Consider the following 16915-nt stretch of genomic DNA (forward strand, 5'->3'; position numbering starts at 1 on the left):
TCTGTGGTGAGTCATGATGGTGCCACTTCACTCCTACCTGGGTGACAGGTTGAGATCCCGGCTCAAAACAAAACAAACAAACAGAACAACAACAACAACAACAAACAACTTTGTGTGTGAATATTTATAGCAGCTTTATTTATAATTACCAATATTTGGAAGCAGCCAAGACATCTTTTATTGGGTGGGTGACTAAACTCTGGAATATCCAGCTAATCAAATATTATCCAGCACTATAAGAATATAAGCTATAAAGTTATGAAAAGCCATGGAAGAAACTTAAATGTCTACAGTTGGCCCTTGAACAACACAAGGGTTGGAGTGACAACCCCCCCACATAGCTAAAAATTTTGGATATCTTTTGAGTCCTCAAAATTTAACTATTAACAGCCTATTAATTCTCAGAAACCTTTCTGATATTATAGCTGATCAACACTTATTTTGTATGTTATATGTATTATATATTGTATTCTTACAGTAAAGTTAGAGAAAAATTATCAGAAAGAAAATCATCAGGAAGGTAAAATATATTTACTATTTATTAAGTGGAAGTAGATCTTCATAGAGATGTTCATCTTCATCACCTTCATGCTGAGTAGGCTAAGGAGAAGGAGGAAGAGAAGGAGCTGTTCTTGTTTTCTCATGAGTGGCAGAGGCAGAAGAAAATTCATGTATAAGTGGGCCTGCACAGTTTAAACCTGTATTGTTCTTTCACAAAGTGAAAGAAGTCAATCTAATAGGCTACATACTGTATGATTCCAACTGTAAGATATTCTGGGAAAGGTAAAAGTATGGAAACAATAAAAGACTCGTGGTTGCCAGGGTTTAGGGTATAGAGAGGAAATAACAGGTAAAGAACAGAGAATTTTTAAGACAACGCAACTATTCCGTATGATACACTACAATTGTTGATACAGATCATTAAACATTTGATAAAACTCATAAAATGTCCAACACCAATAATGAACCCTAATGTTAATTACAGACTCTGGGTCATAATGATGTATCAAAATAATCTTATCAAATGTTCTACTGTAGCAAGTATACTAATGTTACATGGGGATTCTGATAGTGGAAGAAGTTGCGCATGGTTGAGAACAGGAGATATATAGGCTCTCTATATGTTTCACTCATTTTTGCTTTGAACCTAAAATTGCTCTAAAAATAAAGTTTAATAAAAGTTAAAAAAAAATCAGAGTTTTCTTTTACTCATGCCAGCTCTGGCATGTCACTCTTTCTTTTCTTTCTTCTTTCTCTAATAAGCTTTGTTTAACAACGTAAAAAAAAAAAGTTAAAAAAATTAGCAAAGTTTCAAAAAAATCCTAAATTTCATAATATTTTCAGTTACTTCATACAGATTTATATGACAGGGAGTTAATATAACACCAAGAAATCCAGGTTTCTATGAAAGAATAAAAATTATGATGGTACAGATATATCAAGAAGGCATCCTTATTCACATTAAAGACTAAAAACTACTAAAGTGAACAGATAAAACAGCAATTGGCCCTCTAGAATTTATGACAATTATCCCTGACAACAGATAACATTCTACAGATAACATCAAATGTTATTTCTCATGAAAAGCCTACCTCCTTTTGTAGGCTGCAAACTAGAGTCCTCATCAGACAAGCTTCTACCTTATCCCACACAAATGGAAAGTTTTCATTAACATAAATGAACCAAGACATGTGGGTAGAAGAATTCAGTTTGCTACAGTGGAGTACCATAATACACAAGAAGTTAAGCATGTTTTGCTTCTACTTAGAACAGAATCAAAAGTATATGAAAAAAACATCCTTTTCTATGAAAAAACAAAATGTAATGGTCATTTAAAGTGTTCTTCTTTAAAAAAATATTATAGAACCAGTGATCATTTCATTAATTTTTCAATTAAAAAATCATTCAGATTTGTCTTTTTACCATAAATTGTAGATAAAAGAATAATAAAAATGGTTTGTAACTTTTGGGAAGCCTGTATTTTCCCAGAGACTTAGTAACTAGACTCATATTTTCTCTATAATGGATATTGAATTTTATTATAAAATATCCCAGATGTTTTGATTCAAATATGATTTTTAAAAAATTAGAAAGGCAGTATGTTTACAGCATCAGAGTTTTTATTTAAAATAGTCTCCATTTTATACAGCTTAACTGTTTCTTGAATAAAAAAAGCCAGCTAAACCCAAAATAGACTCAAATTTCTCAAAACAGACTCAACAGTCTTTTAAAAAGCACTTTCAAAGTACTTATACCTTTTTAGTTCTTTTTTTTTTTTTTTAATTAGTCAAACCAAAACTTACCTCAGCAACTTTTAACTGGGTTAGCTGCCTCTAATCTAAGAGTTTGTTTCAGTCTGTGTATGCTGAACACTATCCCAACACAAGCTGTACTACATTGTAATTATTCATTTATTTTTGTCTCTTAAGTAGGTATTGACCCAATATACACATGATACAGATTTTCTCTGACATAGGATTCCTGAAATACATTTGTCACTAGTGAAGGTTAACAAAATATGTCACCCCAAATACATCACTTTGCCACAAGAATTCTTTTTTTTTCCCCTCCGTCGCCCAGACTGGAGTGCAGTGGTATGCTCATGGTTACCGCAGCCTCGACCTGCTGGGCTCAGGTAATCTTTCCACCTCAGCCTTTCAAGTAGCTGGAACTATAGGCATGCGCCACCACAACCAGCTAACTTTTTGATTTATTGTAGAGGTGAGGTCTTGCCAAATTGCCTAGGCTGGTCTTGAATCCATGGGCTCAGGCAAAAACCTCTCTCCTTGGCCTACCAATGTGCTGGGATTATAGGCGCGAGCCACTGCACCCTGGTCACAATAAAAATTCAATTGAGCTGAAAGCAACTGAGAAGAAGCAATATAAGAAAAGCTCTTTGACTTCCCCCCGATTTGCCTAAAATAAGTTTGTATATGTGTTCCTCCTTATCCTCTCTTCAGGGAAGACAGAAGTTAACCACTAGAGACAACCCTAGACCCTTATCTGCCTGAAGACTCCACCAGAGGAATCTACATAAGGAACTCTAATAAAAACAAGCCCTTATCTGCAACTAATTTTCCTCATATAGTTATCTTCCCACATAATTTGCTGCCCTTAGGGACTCAAAATCCTTTTCCTTTGTTTTGTTGCTTCCTTAAAAATTTACTGATCTTGTTTCCAGCCTATAATCCAGCACTTTAGGTAGGAGGCTAAGGCAGGATGATTGCTTGAGACCAGAAGTTGGAGACCAGCATGGGCAACATAGTGAGATCTCATCTTTATTTAAAAAAAAAAAAAAATTGTTCTTTTGGTAAGATGGTAAACAAGCCCAAGTTCTAATCACCCCTTTGAGTTACTCAACTCTGAGTACTCCCATGTGTATGCATGACATACATGCTATTAAACTTCTGTTTATTTTTCTCTTCATAATCTGTCTTCTGTCAATCTGTTACAGGGCACCTGCCAGTGAACCTAAGGTCAGTAGAGGGAAAACAGCTTTCTCTCTCTGTTAACACATATATTCAGATGACTGCCCTTGTTAAGACTTTATTTCTCATCAGCGCTAGAAATGAACTGGATCTGCCTGATCTGCTTAAGGCCAAAGTTCTTGCCTAAAGGCTTCTCTACCTTGGGGACTATAATCTAGCTTCATTTTCTCTCTTAGATTTCAGATAAATCTGCATTTCTATAGATTTATCCCTTCCTGCTCCCCAGAGCTGCTAAAGTGTGCCTGAAAATCCTACTAGGCACACACTCTGAGAAAGAATGATTAGGAAAAATCGGGGCAGTTCATTATTTGTTATGAAGATGACTTTGCTTTTATGAAAGCCTTTCCCACTGATTCTTGAGTCTACTTGCAAAAGTGACTATTAAAGTTTTGTAGTTGAAAATAGCTATATATGCCTGGACAAAAATATATAAATTCAAAATAGCAAGAATAATTTTTTTCCTTAGAACTCATATATTCCTCTGTTTTGCTCTTTACAAAGTAAAAAGTATTCCATTAGAAGAAGACTCAATGCACCTATAAAAATAGAACTTCCATTAGATTCTGAATAGCTTACATTCCACAGGAAGTATGCACAAGTACCACACTGCCAAAACTATCATCAAAAGGAAGAATACAAGAAACATTCCTCTTTAGGAATTCAAGCAGTTATTTTATCTTGAAACTGACTGGTTAAGTAAGTGGCTTCCAGTTTTCCCATATGAATATTTTATTGATATCTTTAAGACAGTACTTTTCTTAACTATATTTAAAATGTGCCCTTTTCTAAAGCTTCTTACTATTCTTTTCATAGATCATCTCCATAACAATCATGTAATTTTGAGGAATTAATACTTAAATCTGTTATGCTCTCTTTTCAGTCATCGAAAATATGTATTTTTAACCACTGTTTTCCAATTGTGCTCTAAAACTATATACTTTACTGGATTATTTAACTAGTTTATTAATCTCATTTACTGGCAGAGTATTTTGATAATAACTACTGATAACCCTCCTCTTCAACTTTACAAACTTCAGGTAGGGCTCGGTGACTCAGTCTGTAATCCCAGCACTTTGGGAGGCCAAGGCGAATGGATTGCTTGAGCACGTGGGTTGCAGACAGCCTGGGCAACTTGGTGAGAACTCGTCTCTACACTAAATCGAAGATTAGGTGGACGTGGTAGCATGCATTTGTAGTTTCGGCTACTTGGAAGGCTAAGGCAGAAGGATCGCCGGAGCCCAGCAGGTTGACGCTAGGGTGGCCATGAGTGTGCCACTGTACTCCAGCCTGGGCGACAGAGACTCTGATTCAAAACAAAAACAAAAAACCCTCAAATACTAAAGAATAATTGCAAAGAGTATGAGCTCTTCATTCTAGAAGCATAAGTTCAGTTGCCTTTTGCAGTATACTTCAAATTATTATTGTTTGCATGTAAAGTTTCACCCTAGTTAAAAATCATTTTTTGTTTTTACTATTTTCATTAATATGTTCTTTGCCAATTTCTGAATTGGTGCTGAATTTTTTAAAAATGGTACATGAAACTACATGATTCTACATGATTCTTATCACTGCCTAACTTTAGAAAGAAATATAGAAAGCCTACACAATTTAAAGTGTAAATATAAATAACATGATTACTGGAAAACTGGCAGAATCAAAGGATTTCACCTAATACTCAAGTGCTTCTTGCAGCAGAAAGGAATCAGAATACGCCACCCCGAAATATGCCACTTTCATAAGGATTATTTTGAGCTAAAGGTAATTGAGAATCAGCAAATGCAGGAAGAATCCTCTGCTTTCCCTTATCTATCTAAAGGCAGAGTATAAATTTCTCTTTCAGGAAGGTACTCCCTTTTCCCTCATACCAATGAGAAAGAATGGATTCTTATCAGAATGCAGTCAACAGCAAGATGAGTTTCCAAAAACAGATCTTACTAATAAAGACCTTTTCTTCCACTAGTTTAATCATATATTTACTAGCTACTTCTTCATAAATCAATTTTTTATTATCCCTTGAAGCTCAAATCCTCTTTTCTTTGTTAAACGAATATAAAAGCCCCTGAGTCTAACTGCTACTTTGAATTTTACTTCTTGTGAACTCCCTTGCACATAAACATTAATAAAAATTGTGTGCTTTTATTCTGTTAGTTTAATTCTCATGTTCTGAGACACTAAACCTAAATGGGTACAGAAAAGGTTTTTTTCTCCTGACAAAGTTGTTATCAAATCCAATTCTGAATGATTTTACTTAAGTAATGAGAACTATCAAAAGTGTTTCAGTATTCATCATAACATGAAAGACATATCTCAGTTTATAACACCATACTTTGATTTGTAGAGCAAAGAAGAGTTGAAAAATTTAATCCATTGAGAAATGACAATAGGTCTGATTTAAAAACAAAACGGAAGATGCATTTTTCCCATTAAATATTGAAAAAACAAACAAACAAAACAAAACAAAACCTGTGTTCCAATCCCTGTCCAGCAATAAGGAAATACCACCCAGGCATATCAATTGAGGCTGAGTGGGAACTCTGGTATCAGAAAAGGTCTGCTAAAAAATTATTTAGTTAATCCAAAGTTTCATAAAATAATACCTTAAATGTCCAGAAAAATCACTCATCATATCAAGAACCAGGAAAATCCCAATTTGAATGAGAAGATAATCAACAGAGACCATCACCAAGATGATGACACTGTTGGAATTATCTGACAAAGATTTTGAATCCAACATCATTTAAAAAAGGTTTCAGTGAGCACTTTTGAAAACACTTAAAACAAACAAAAATAGGAAGTTTTGGCAAAAAAAAAGAGAGCGAGAGCGAGAGAGAATATAAAGAAGAACCAAAAGGAAACTGTAGAACTGAAAAATAATATAATAATAATAACTGAAATTTTAAAAATAAACTCAATGAGCTCAACAGCAGAACTAATAGAAAGAAAACAGACTGGGGGAAAAACAGCCTCAGGGATCTATTGGACTATAACAAAACAGCCAACATTTGTATCATCAGATTTCTAACAGGAAAGGAAAAAGAAGGCAGGCCTAAAAATTTTCTGTTTGTCAGGCATAAATCTACACATTCAATAGGCTAAGTGAACCCTAAGAAATTCAAGCCAAGACACATCACAGACATACTTTGGAAAACCAAAGACAAAGGAAAAACCTTTAAAGCAAAGTAAAATAACACCTTATCTTTAGGGAGAAACAATTAAAATGACAGGCAATTTCTCACAAAAAGCAAAGAAATCCAGAAGGAAGTAGCATAACATTGAAATAAAAGAACTGAAAACCTATATAATTCTATATCTGGCAAAAATATCCTTCAGAAATAAAGGAGAAATGGAGACAAAGGAAATCTCAGAAAAAGGAAAACTAAGAAACTGTTGCTAGCATGACTACCCTAAAAAATGGCTAAAAGGAAATCCAAGAAAGAAAATCATAAAAGAGAGGATCCCGGACTAGCAGGAAAGAAGAACAAACAATGAAAAAGTAAAAATAAGAGCTCCCAGAGAGAACTGAAGAGGAAGGACTACTAGAACAACATAGAGTGGTGCCAAACCACAGGCACATGAGCAAGCCACGGATGGACTGCGACTGCAGAAAGGAGCCTGTGCAGTAGGGCTGTGCATAAGAAGAACTTTAGTCTTCTATAGCATACACATGCTTGGTTGCCTAACCAACAGGCAAGACTTGCCTTCTTTCTTAGTAACAAAATCATAGTTTAGTTCTTTTATGGGCTTCATATGATTCAGAGGTGGTCAGTTCCCTTACCAGACCTACAGAGTAAATTATGATTAGCCAATGCCAATTGTTGTTATTCCATTCTCTTTACCAATACTTGGCTTGAGAAGCAAATCATGATAAGGATTCATTAACAGACATCTTCCGAAGGACTCTTGAGAAAGGCTTTCTCCATGAATAAAAATTCATACAATAGAATTATTACTCCTTTTTTTCTGCCTTTGGAAGTCACTTTGACACCTGAAAATGGAGTCAACTTCAGACCATAAGGGAATCCTGAGCATAAAGACAAACCCACACACTATCAAAAACAGAATGATAGAATATGGTTTCTTAAAGAAATCATAGAAGGGGTGAATTAATCAAACCTAGTATTAACCTGCCTTCAGATTCATATCATGTGAAATACTTTTTTCTTATATTTTCCAAAACTCTTTGTGAACATAACATTTAAATGCTAGAGAGTGATCTATTATATGAATGTACTGTAATTATGCAACTATTTCTCTTTTATTGAATCCTTAAGTTGACTTTTTCCTTTCTTTTTTTTCCCCATTATAAAGCATAATGCAATGAACATCTTTTTTCATAAAATTTTATCTGAATTTAAAGTATACTTTCCATGGACTTTGCTTCTAGAAGTAAAATTACTATGTCAAATGATATGAACATTTTTGAGTCTTTCAATAAGCACAATGGTGTAAAATTGATTTCTAGAAAGTATGTTCTTATTAAACACCTACAAGCCATATGTGTGAACTATTTTACTATATCCCTGCCAAGAGTTATTATTTTCCCTTCAACCTTGCTGATAGAATCTCAGTTGAAAAGTCCTGATTAGATTAAATCAATTTTAGTAATCCTGGCTTCTTGCTTGAGTCTTCTTTTTGCATAAGATAATAAATTTTACATATTCTTTGGAAATTCATTGGAAAATTTTGCTTATGTCAGTCATTTTTGTACTGCAGGGTAAAACTGAGAACTACTTATGACATAACAACGGACAATGCAAAAAGAAACGGTCATGTTTCACTTATGAAAGTTAATTGAAAATTTTAAATAAAACATTGCTGACTAGTAACCTCTTTTCAAAAAAATTAGAGTTGAACGTTATTAATTTGGACTATACAATGAGATGAATCATATTTAGTTCAAAATGGTCTTCAAATAGACTACAAAAATAAATGAACACAGAGTGCATACTTACAAATCAAACACCAAGTAATGAAAGCCTTCTTCTGATATGCTGTCATGAAGTCGCACTAAAGAAAAAAAAGGAAAAAGAGATGAATTTGTGTTATACACATGACAATGATCAACATTAAGCCAGACTTCTTTTTTTTTTTTTGGAGTCTCACTCTGTCACCCAGGCTGGAGTGCAGTGGAACATTCATGGCCACCCCAACATCCATCTGCTGGGCTCTATCTTTTTTTTTATTGTAGAGACGAGGTCTCTCCAAGTTGCACAGGTTGGTCTTGAACCCGAGGGCTCAGGCAATCTACTCGCCTCGGCCTCCCAAAGTGCTGGGATTACAGGTTGAGCCACCGAGCCTGGCCAAGTCAGACTTCTGATGATAATCTATCTCCCAACCAGAAATGCTAGCATTACACTTTATTTTAGCCTCGGAGAAAACTGTATCCTTTACATCATGGCTTGGGTTCAGCTAGAAACCAAAGTTTAGGTTCTAGTCTGAAAAAAATTATCTATGTGATCTTGAAAAAAATCCCTTGTGATATTAGTGTCTATAGTTCATAAAATGATTGAGATTAAATGAGACAATAAAAGTAAGTCTACCTATTTCTAGGTAAAGGCTAAATAAATGTTAATAACCATTATAATATATATCCTTATATTCAAAGTTATCAAGTTCTAGCAATTCTCCCACTTCCTTGCCATTTCCTTGGCTGTTACCATAGTCCAAGTCTTTATCAACTCATGCTTGATCACTGTAATAGGTAGTAAGAGGGATCTTGAGTTTAATAAATTGTCTCCTGTCTCTGCTCTCCCTTTTGTCCAAGAATTTTTACATGGCACACCCTGGTCAAACTGTCAAAACACAGTTTTTATTATGCTACTTCTTTACTCAAGTCACCAAAATCCATTTACCAAGTAAACAGCCAAAAATATTCAGCTAGACATTTCAATAAAATAATCTACTAGTTCCTCAAATTAATATTACTTTAAATTTTCCAATGAGCTAAACTTTTATTGACAATGCTAAATTAAATCACATATGTAAAGCTGACATACTGCTTTTTGCTATTTATGTTAAGTCCCTGCCTCCCCTAGTCACCTCCCATAGACAGTAAATTCTTCCTATTTATCCAAACCACTTGAAATGATGCCTTGACCTTCACAGGGGCCACAGAAGGCAGGACAAGTAGCAAACTTATAGAACACAATTGCTTTCACAAAAGGATAATGATCTCTACTATGACTTGTCCTGTTCCTCATGCAGTGATGCCCTGTTCTCCAAATTTAAGAAAACATTAGGTTATCACATAAACTACAATAATCTACACAGGGAGTCTGTAGTACCCAATGAAATACTCAAGCTTGTAGACTTAATACAATTGCCATTATTTATAATTAAATTCCCTCCCCTTTGGATCTCACCCTTGGCCCACTGCTAAAATCTTTTCAGAATCTCTCTCCAGAAATTTCTTGCCCTTAATTATAGATTATCATTTGTAAAATGTGGATTTCTTTTTTCATTTATTTTATATATATGTATATTTAAATGTGGATTTCTATTGCCATTGACATGAGGAGAAGGTCTATAATGGAAGCAATTGGGAATGCAGCCAGCAGTTGTATCTCAGGCCCTCTACTCTTCAGTGCATGAAATGTAAACACACTGCACTCTCCCATCCTTACATTATTTGTATGTCACAGTGTTACCCTTGAGTTCAATGATGCAGCATATTTTATCTTTATTAACTACATCTAATACTTTTCTCTTCTTCAGTATGTAAAACCTCCTTCTCTCTTCCAAACAGGAACCATAAGTCTTTACATCCCACACGGAGATTTGGCACATTGTAAGTGTTTTTTCATTAAATCATTTTTGAACATTTATTATACCAGGTTTTTGGACAGCAATTTTCACCAAAGCTCAGTATGCCTATATATGCAAGTATATCTAAGATAAAATTATTAGCTGGGCGCTGGGCTCAGTGGCTCAGCCTGTAATCCTGCACTTTGGGAGGCTAAGGTGAGTGAACTGCCTGAGCCCGTGGGTTCGAGACCCGCCTGGGCAACTTGGCGAGATCTCATCTCTACAATAAATCAAAAAATCAGCTGGGTGTGGTAGTGCATGCCTGTAATTCTGGCTACTTGGAAGGCCTAAGTGGAAGGATCACTGGAGCCCAGCAGGTCAAGGCTGTGGTGACCAGGAGTGGCCACTGCACTCCAGTCTGGGCGACAGAGTGAGACTCCAACTCAAAAAAAAAAAAAAAAAGATAGAATTATTGATGCACAAGCAATTCTCCTGTCACTTTGTGTGAAAGGCATTCTTTACGTTGCCAGTATCAGGGATGCCTGTTACCTTTTTTTTTTGAGTCGGAGTCTCACTCTGTCACCCAGACTGGAGAGCAGTGGCATGCTCACGGCCACCCCAACGTCGATTTGCTGGGCTTTGGCAATCCTTCCAACTCAGCCTTCCAAGTAGCCGGAACTATAGGTGTGCACTACCATGCCCAGCTGCTACCTTTGTTTCAACTTATGCTGCTGGAGAAAATCAATGTTTTGGTTTGATGTTACATCTTCTTCTCAAGATCATTCAGCACAGTAAAGAAAGCCAGGTTATGGCTAACTCAGTGGCTTTTTGAATGACAGTCTCAGAGATACCTAATTAAGCAGCTATAACACAGTCTGTGTTTAAATGAGTTTAAATAATGGTATGGTTGTGTAATTTTTTTTATGGTGTAATACAAGAATACGGTTCAATTTAGCCTCCCTGCCTTTGTGGTGCTAACAGTTAGCTAGAATTGCAATGGAATCTTGCAAGGGACAAGAGAAGAAACGAGTAATCTTGTGATCATTCAAAGATTCATGTAATTTTTCTGGAAAGTAAGATGAGTGTCCATGCCATCAAGTTAAAATGAAAAATAAAATTCACAACATGAGGAGGAAATCACCAGTACTTTCTCTGAATAAGCAGTACTAATTTTTGGTTATACTGGGGGAAAATTTTCTTAGCATGATTACCACTATCTTATTAATACTAATTGATACTAAATAATCCTTATTCAGAAATGAATTATTTTTTGAATAAGTGAAGAGTTTTTCAGTTGCAAGCCTAATAAACATATGATACAAAAGCGTTTAACCAGTGAGCATGTGACAATGGCTCAAGAAAAACTATTTGGCCAAGTTCACACAATTCAAAAATAATCTCTAATATGTCTAGCTGCCATTTGATCATGTGACCATGTGAGATTAATTCAGAATAAATAATATTATTGATATTGTAGGAAAAAATCACTATCATCTTTACTTGGGATGAATATGTACCCATTTCCTTCCATTATTCCTTCCTTCCTTATGTCCCTCCCTACTTCCTTTGACTCTCTCTCTCTCTCTTTTTCTTTTTTTTTTTTGAGTCATGATTATGGCTCACTGCAGCCTCAGCCTGCTGGACTCAGGATTCTTCCACCTCAGTCTCCTGAGTATCTGGGACTACAGGTGTGCACCACCATGTCTCTTTGTAGAGATGAAGTCTGGCCTATGCTGCCCAGGCTGGTCTTGAACTCCTGGACTCAAGCTATCTGCCCTCCTTAGTCTCCCAAAGTGCTGGGAGTACGGATGTAAGTCACCATGCCAGCCTCTTTTTTTAAAAAAAAGGAACTGGGAAAACAGAAATACATGAAATTCTCACAATTTTCACTTAATCTATTAACAAAATGACATAATATAGGCTTCACAGAGATATTTCATGTGTTTACAATTACACTGAGGATGGGTATGTTTTCTTTAGAAATTTGTAACTCTTCAACTATTATTCTTAGAGTTGACTGTATGTCTAATCAGTCTGGAAAATGATGTCTTACATAGCCTCTGACATCATCTATTTCTCTTCAGGCCTTTTCTGTTGGTCAAAATTACCTTTCGTCTCCATTCCTTTTTTTTTTCTTTGAAACAGTTTCTTGAGGGTTGAAAATTGTGTTTACTTTTACAAAATGTTACATGAATTATTCCCTATAACTGTCAATTCCTTTTCATACAAATAAGTTACACGGCATTCTGTTCATCACAGCTGTCAGCTCAAGACTGACAGCACAGTCAGCCTTGAAAGCAATGTGGCTGCAGCATGTTGAAGCATACTGCACCACGCTCTTGCTTTGACTGTTCTGCTATTGCCATAAGCTGCACATAAAGTGCACACGATTACCCTAATAACAGCTGTCCCTACAACATTTTTAGAGAGAAGTTTTAAAGAAGATAATGAGAGAAGCATATGAGAATATAGGTTATAATACATTTTGGCAGTCATTCCTTTCTGAAGTTTGCTGAAACGTAAAATCAAGTCTATGAATACATGAATTTTCAGAAATTGAAACAGCATAACTTCTTATTTGGAAAAAGATTTTAAATTCGAGAATTTTAAATATGAAATTTATGCTGGGCTCGGTGGCTCAGCCTGTAATCCCGCGCTTTGGGAGGCCGAGGTGAGTGCAACTTGGCGAGACCTCATCTCTACAATAAATCAAAAATTAGCCGGGCATGGTAGCGCATGCCTGTAGTTGCAGCTACTTGGAAGGCTGAGGCAGAAGAATGGCCGGAGCCCAGCAGGTCAAGGCTGTGGTGGCCGGGAGCGTCCCACTGCACTCCAGCCTGGGCAACAGAGTGAGACTCCAACTCAAAAATAATAATAAATAAATAAATATGAAATTTATAAGGGGAAAAAAGTACTTCTGAAGCTAAAATATTTCCAAAAGTTAGTTGACCATGGCCTAATTTTTTTTCTTTCCTATCTCTCCTGCATGCATTATCAAATTAGCAGTTTGCATTTGAATGATCACAAGATTACTCATTTCTTCTCTTGTCCCTTGCAAGATTCCATTGCAATTCTAGCTAACTGTTAGCACCACAAAGGCAGGGAGGCTAAATTGAACCGTATTCTTGTATTACACCATAAAATAAATTTTATTTAAATATGATAGACATTTTCTATTTATTTTAATACTTCAGTTCATTTAAGGGGTTAAAAGATATAATAAGATTTATAATAATAATGCTTACTATCTAGGCACAAAGCAAATCATTTTTGCAAGTTATTTTATTTAATATAGATAAGCACCATGAGTATATTTTGCCATCACCTTTTTTAAATGAATGTGCACAAACTTAGAGACATTTTTTAAAAACCAACTTTTCAAATTAACAGACAGTAATTGTCTACGCTAGGACCAAAATCTAGTGCTAGATGAGTCCAAAGACCTTGTTCTTATGCAGAATGTTATACTGGTTCTCTAAAATACATTTGTCAACAAACTACTTACCAAATACCTTGCAGCATATGAATTGATTTGACAGGAGAAAATAATTAATGAAAAGAGAAGAAAAGAGGAAAAAACTGTGATGGTGACTAAAGAAAAAAAAAAGTAGTGCCAAATAAAAAACTATTTCCACAAAAAAGAGAAAACCACTTTTAGTGCCAGTTTAAAATGTGATGCTATAATTTTAAGGGTGTAGAGACAGCTAGATGATGTCTAAGACCAAGAACCACAATCCCAGGATTACTTCTTCACTTCAAATTAGGAATATGAGAATTTCCAGTGATTCAGCTATTTTACCTGATACAACATTTAATATACTCAAAACCTTTATAAGCTGAAGAATTTTGAAAGCTTGTATAACACATAAAATATCATAAGCTTAAATTATTTTCATTTCCAGAAATTGATATTTCCACGTCATGGACATTATGATGACATGGAGAAAAATGTGTGTGAATGTGTATGTGTAAGTGTGTATGTGAGATAGGAAGTAGAAATGGATGGGCAAGGGCAAAGAGGGAAAAGAATAGGAAAATTAAATACTAAGCAGAAGCCTGTCAAAGTTGCTTATTAGATACATCTTATCCATTTTGATGACACATATTAAGAACATTTCTGTCAAAAGAAAGTGAATACAGAGATTTATTATCTTTCAAAAAAGGCTGAAAGGATACAAAGTCTATTTTTTAAATTTCAGCACTACATCCTTTCTCCTCTATTTCCTAAATAAGCACCCCTACACACCAAATAAAATCAAGGCTGTTAATTATAATTTTGTGAAATTGTTTATACAACATATTATTTGGATCCAATTATACTGATTCTAACTCTTATACAAACCCAAACTCACTATCTGTGATGATGGGGATTGCTAGCTGACAACAAATAAACAGAAAATACTTCATCTGAAAGGTGTGATTGACCACATTGTCCTCAAATAAGTCTTCCAATATCATAAGCAATTTTTAGCAGAAAAAGAAGAGTTTGACTTCAGGAAATATGGAAAAATTAGTAAAAATATCTAAAACTGAATGTGGTGCAGCAATGCTGCCAATGTTATCATAGTATTAATAAAGAAATTCATACAGAACAGATTGTATTGTATCCTCATAATCACAGTTTGTCAGCTCTGAGTAAGAGTCCTGGTTAAAAATGAGGGAGAATTTACATTTTTAGCTTTACTATGTTGCAAGGGTTGAGGTAGTTGGATGTGGTTCATGTACTGGGATATAAAAATGGCAGCTTGTAAGTCAAATTCTTTTTATATTCCCATAAGTAGTGAATTATAATTAACAGCTAGAGCAAGCACTAGCCAAATTAGTCCATACAACATGCCAAGTCTTCCCCAAAAGAAGGACACCAACATTGAGTTTATTTGTAAATTCACACACACACACACACACACACACACACACACACACACACACACACACACTATTAGGACATTTTAATAGCTAAATGGCACCAATCTAGATAGCAATCTCAGCCCAACCATTACTCTTGGCTCTTTTATGACAAAGCTAGTCATTTCTAGAGAGAAAAGAAAACTTTTAAAATAGAAAACACAAAAGCACTGAAAACTAAATTCAAAATAAAACTAATACTTCTAGAAAAGTGAAGACAAATCTGCATATACTTTTTAAAAAAATCTGTATTTCCTATAACACAAATAATACAGATAATAAAATGGCACCATTTGCTTATTATCTCCCCAGTATAAAATACATAAACTTGAATACATTTGAAAAATATATGCTCTCTTTCTTTAAAATATAGATCCATGAATATTGTTCATTTTACATTAAGTTGATATAGACATAGACATATAGATATTGATTGTTTACATTGCAGTTGTTAGAGCCTCTCATTTTATATGGCATTTATTTTGATTTTATTTGTCTTAACATGGTATTTAAAAAAATTCAGCATAAAAACTGGGGAGTTTAATTTAGCTGGCTAAGGCAAACAAACTGGTCAGACACAGAAGTCACAGTCTGTTCTAATTTTAGATATTTGAACATACAAATTCCTAAGTTACATAAGGGATAAGTATTTTTGACAAACTATTTAGCAGTATGCACCATTAATAAATGCCAAATAAATCATTACTCATTAATCAAAAATTAAAAACTCATTTTAATAAAATTTTAAATATTTTTCCTGTAGTGACAAGATAATCTACTTTTTAAACTTAATGTTAACTAACATTAGATTATACTTAAAAGCAATTCACTACTTATACTTAAGAATAGGGAATAAATATTATGTAAGCACTTTTGAAATAATCAAATCTAATTATTCCATGAATAATTACTGCAGTGCCATATATATCACTTTAAAAATTATTTTAAAAATAAACAATAACAGTCAATGGATGTCAAGATAAATCCTGAAGGTCTAAACATATCAACTCTGCTGACCTCCATTCTTATTCCCAACTTCTCACCTCATTCCTGATTTAAGATTAAAAGCCAACTTTACACTAGTTTCAAAGTCTATAGGACATTGAATGTTTATAGGAGCTATAGGTTTAGGTTAGTAACATTCAGGACTGACTAGAAGAAATCATTATGTCTTCTAACAAGCCAGAACTAGTTACAAGCCAAGAAGACTCAATGGGGCTTCTGATGGGTCAAAATATCTGTTACTTGGGAGAATTTCAATCAGGGAAGAAGTTAGGAAGTAGGAGATATGATTGGTAACTGCTGACTATATACTTATCAGCCACACTGTATACATGACACCAAAAAACAGCAGGAGAGAACAATTAGTTATCTTGCTTTAAAGAAAAAAGTCATCAATGGCTAAATATAGAAGCTCAGAGATGGCCCAAACAGTATAAAAGTAATAGATAATTCATTTAATACTCTGTTCTGTTCATTGTTAGTAAAAATATATATGTAAGGGAAAATTAAATCTTAATAATATCTGAATTTTTTTCTTTTAAATAATGAGATTATCCTGTGGCATACTGTAATTGCATTATTCCATTTTTTTAATTGTAATTTGTTTTTTGGAAAAGTGATTTCATTTCTTGGAAAAGCTAGTACCTACTTATTTCAAGTTTCCTTTATTTAGAAAAATCTTCCCTCTTTAATCTTGTGTCAATATAATTTATTTTATGTTATTTCAATCAGTAGTTTCAACTTTCTTCATTTCATTTTTTCTTGCCTTATCTTTT

General features: G+C 34.4%; 1 protein-coding gene across 9 annotated transcripts in view; it reads right to left on the minus strand.

The window, feature by feature from the left end:
• Window positions 1–16915, minus strand: part of CAMK2D (calcium/calmodulin dependent protein kinase II delta) — a 323725-nt gene that overhangs the window by 138779 nt on the left and 168031 nt on the right. For all 9 annotated transcript variants that reach the window (XM_008072334.2, XM_008072337.2, XM_008072331.2 and 6 more), the window contains exon 4: window positions 8441–8495. In XM_008072334.2, the coding sequence (XP_008070525.1) occupies window positions 8441–8495 (55 nt within the window). The remainder of the gene's footprint in view (window positions 1–8440; window positions 8496–16915) is intronic.

This window comes from Carlito syrichta, unplaced genomic scaffold, assembly GCF_000164805.1.
Source record: "Carlito syrichta isolate Samal-C Ts95f unplaced genomic scaffold, Tarsius_syrichta-2.0.1 Scaffold315125, whole genome shotgun sequence".
NCBI lineage: Eukaryota > Metazoa > Chordata > Mammalia > Primates > Tarsiidae > Carlito > Carlito syrichta.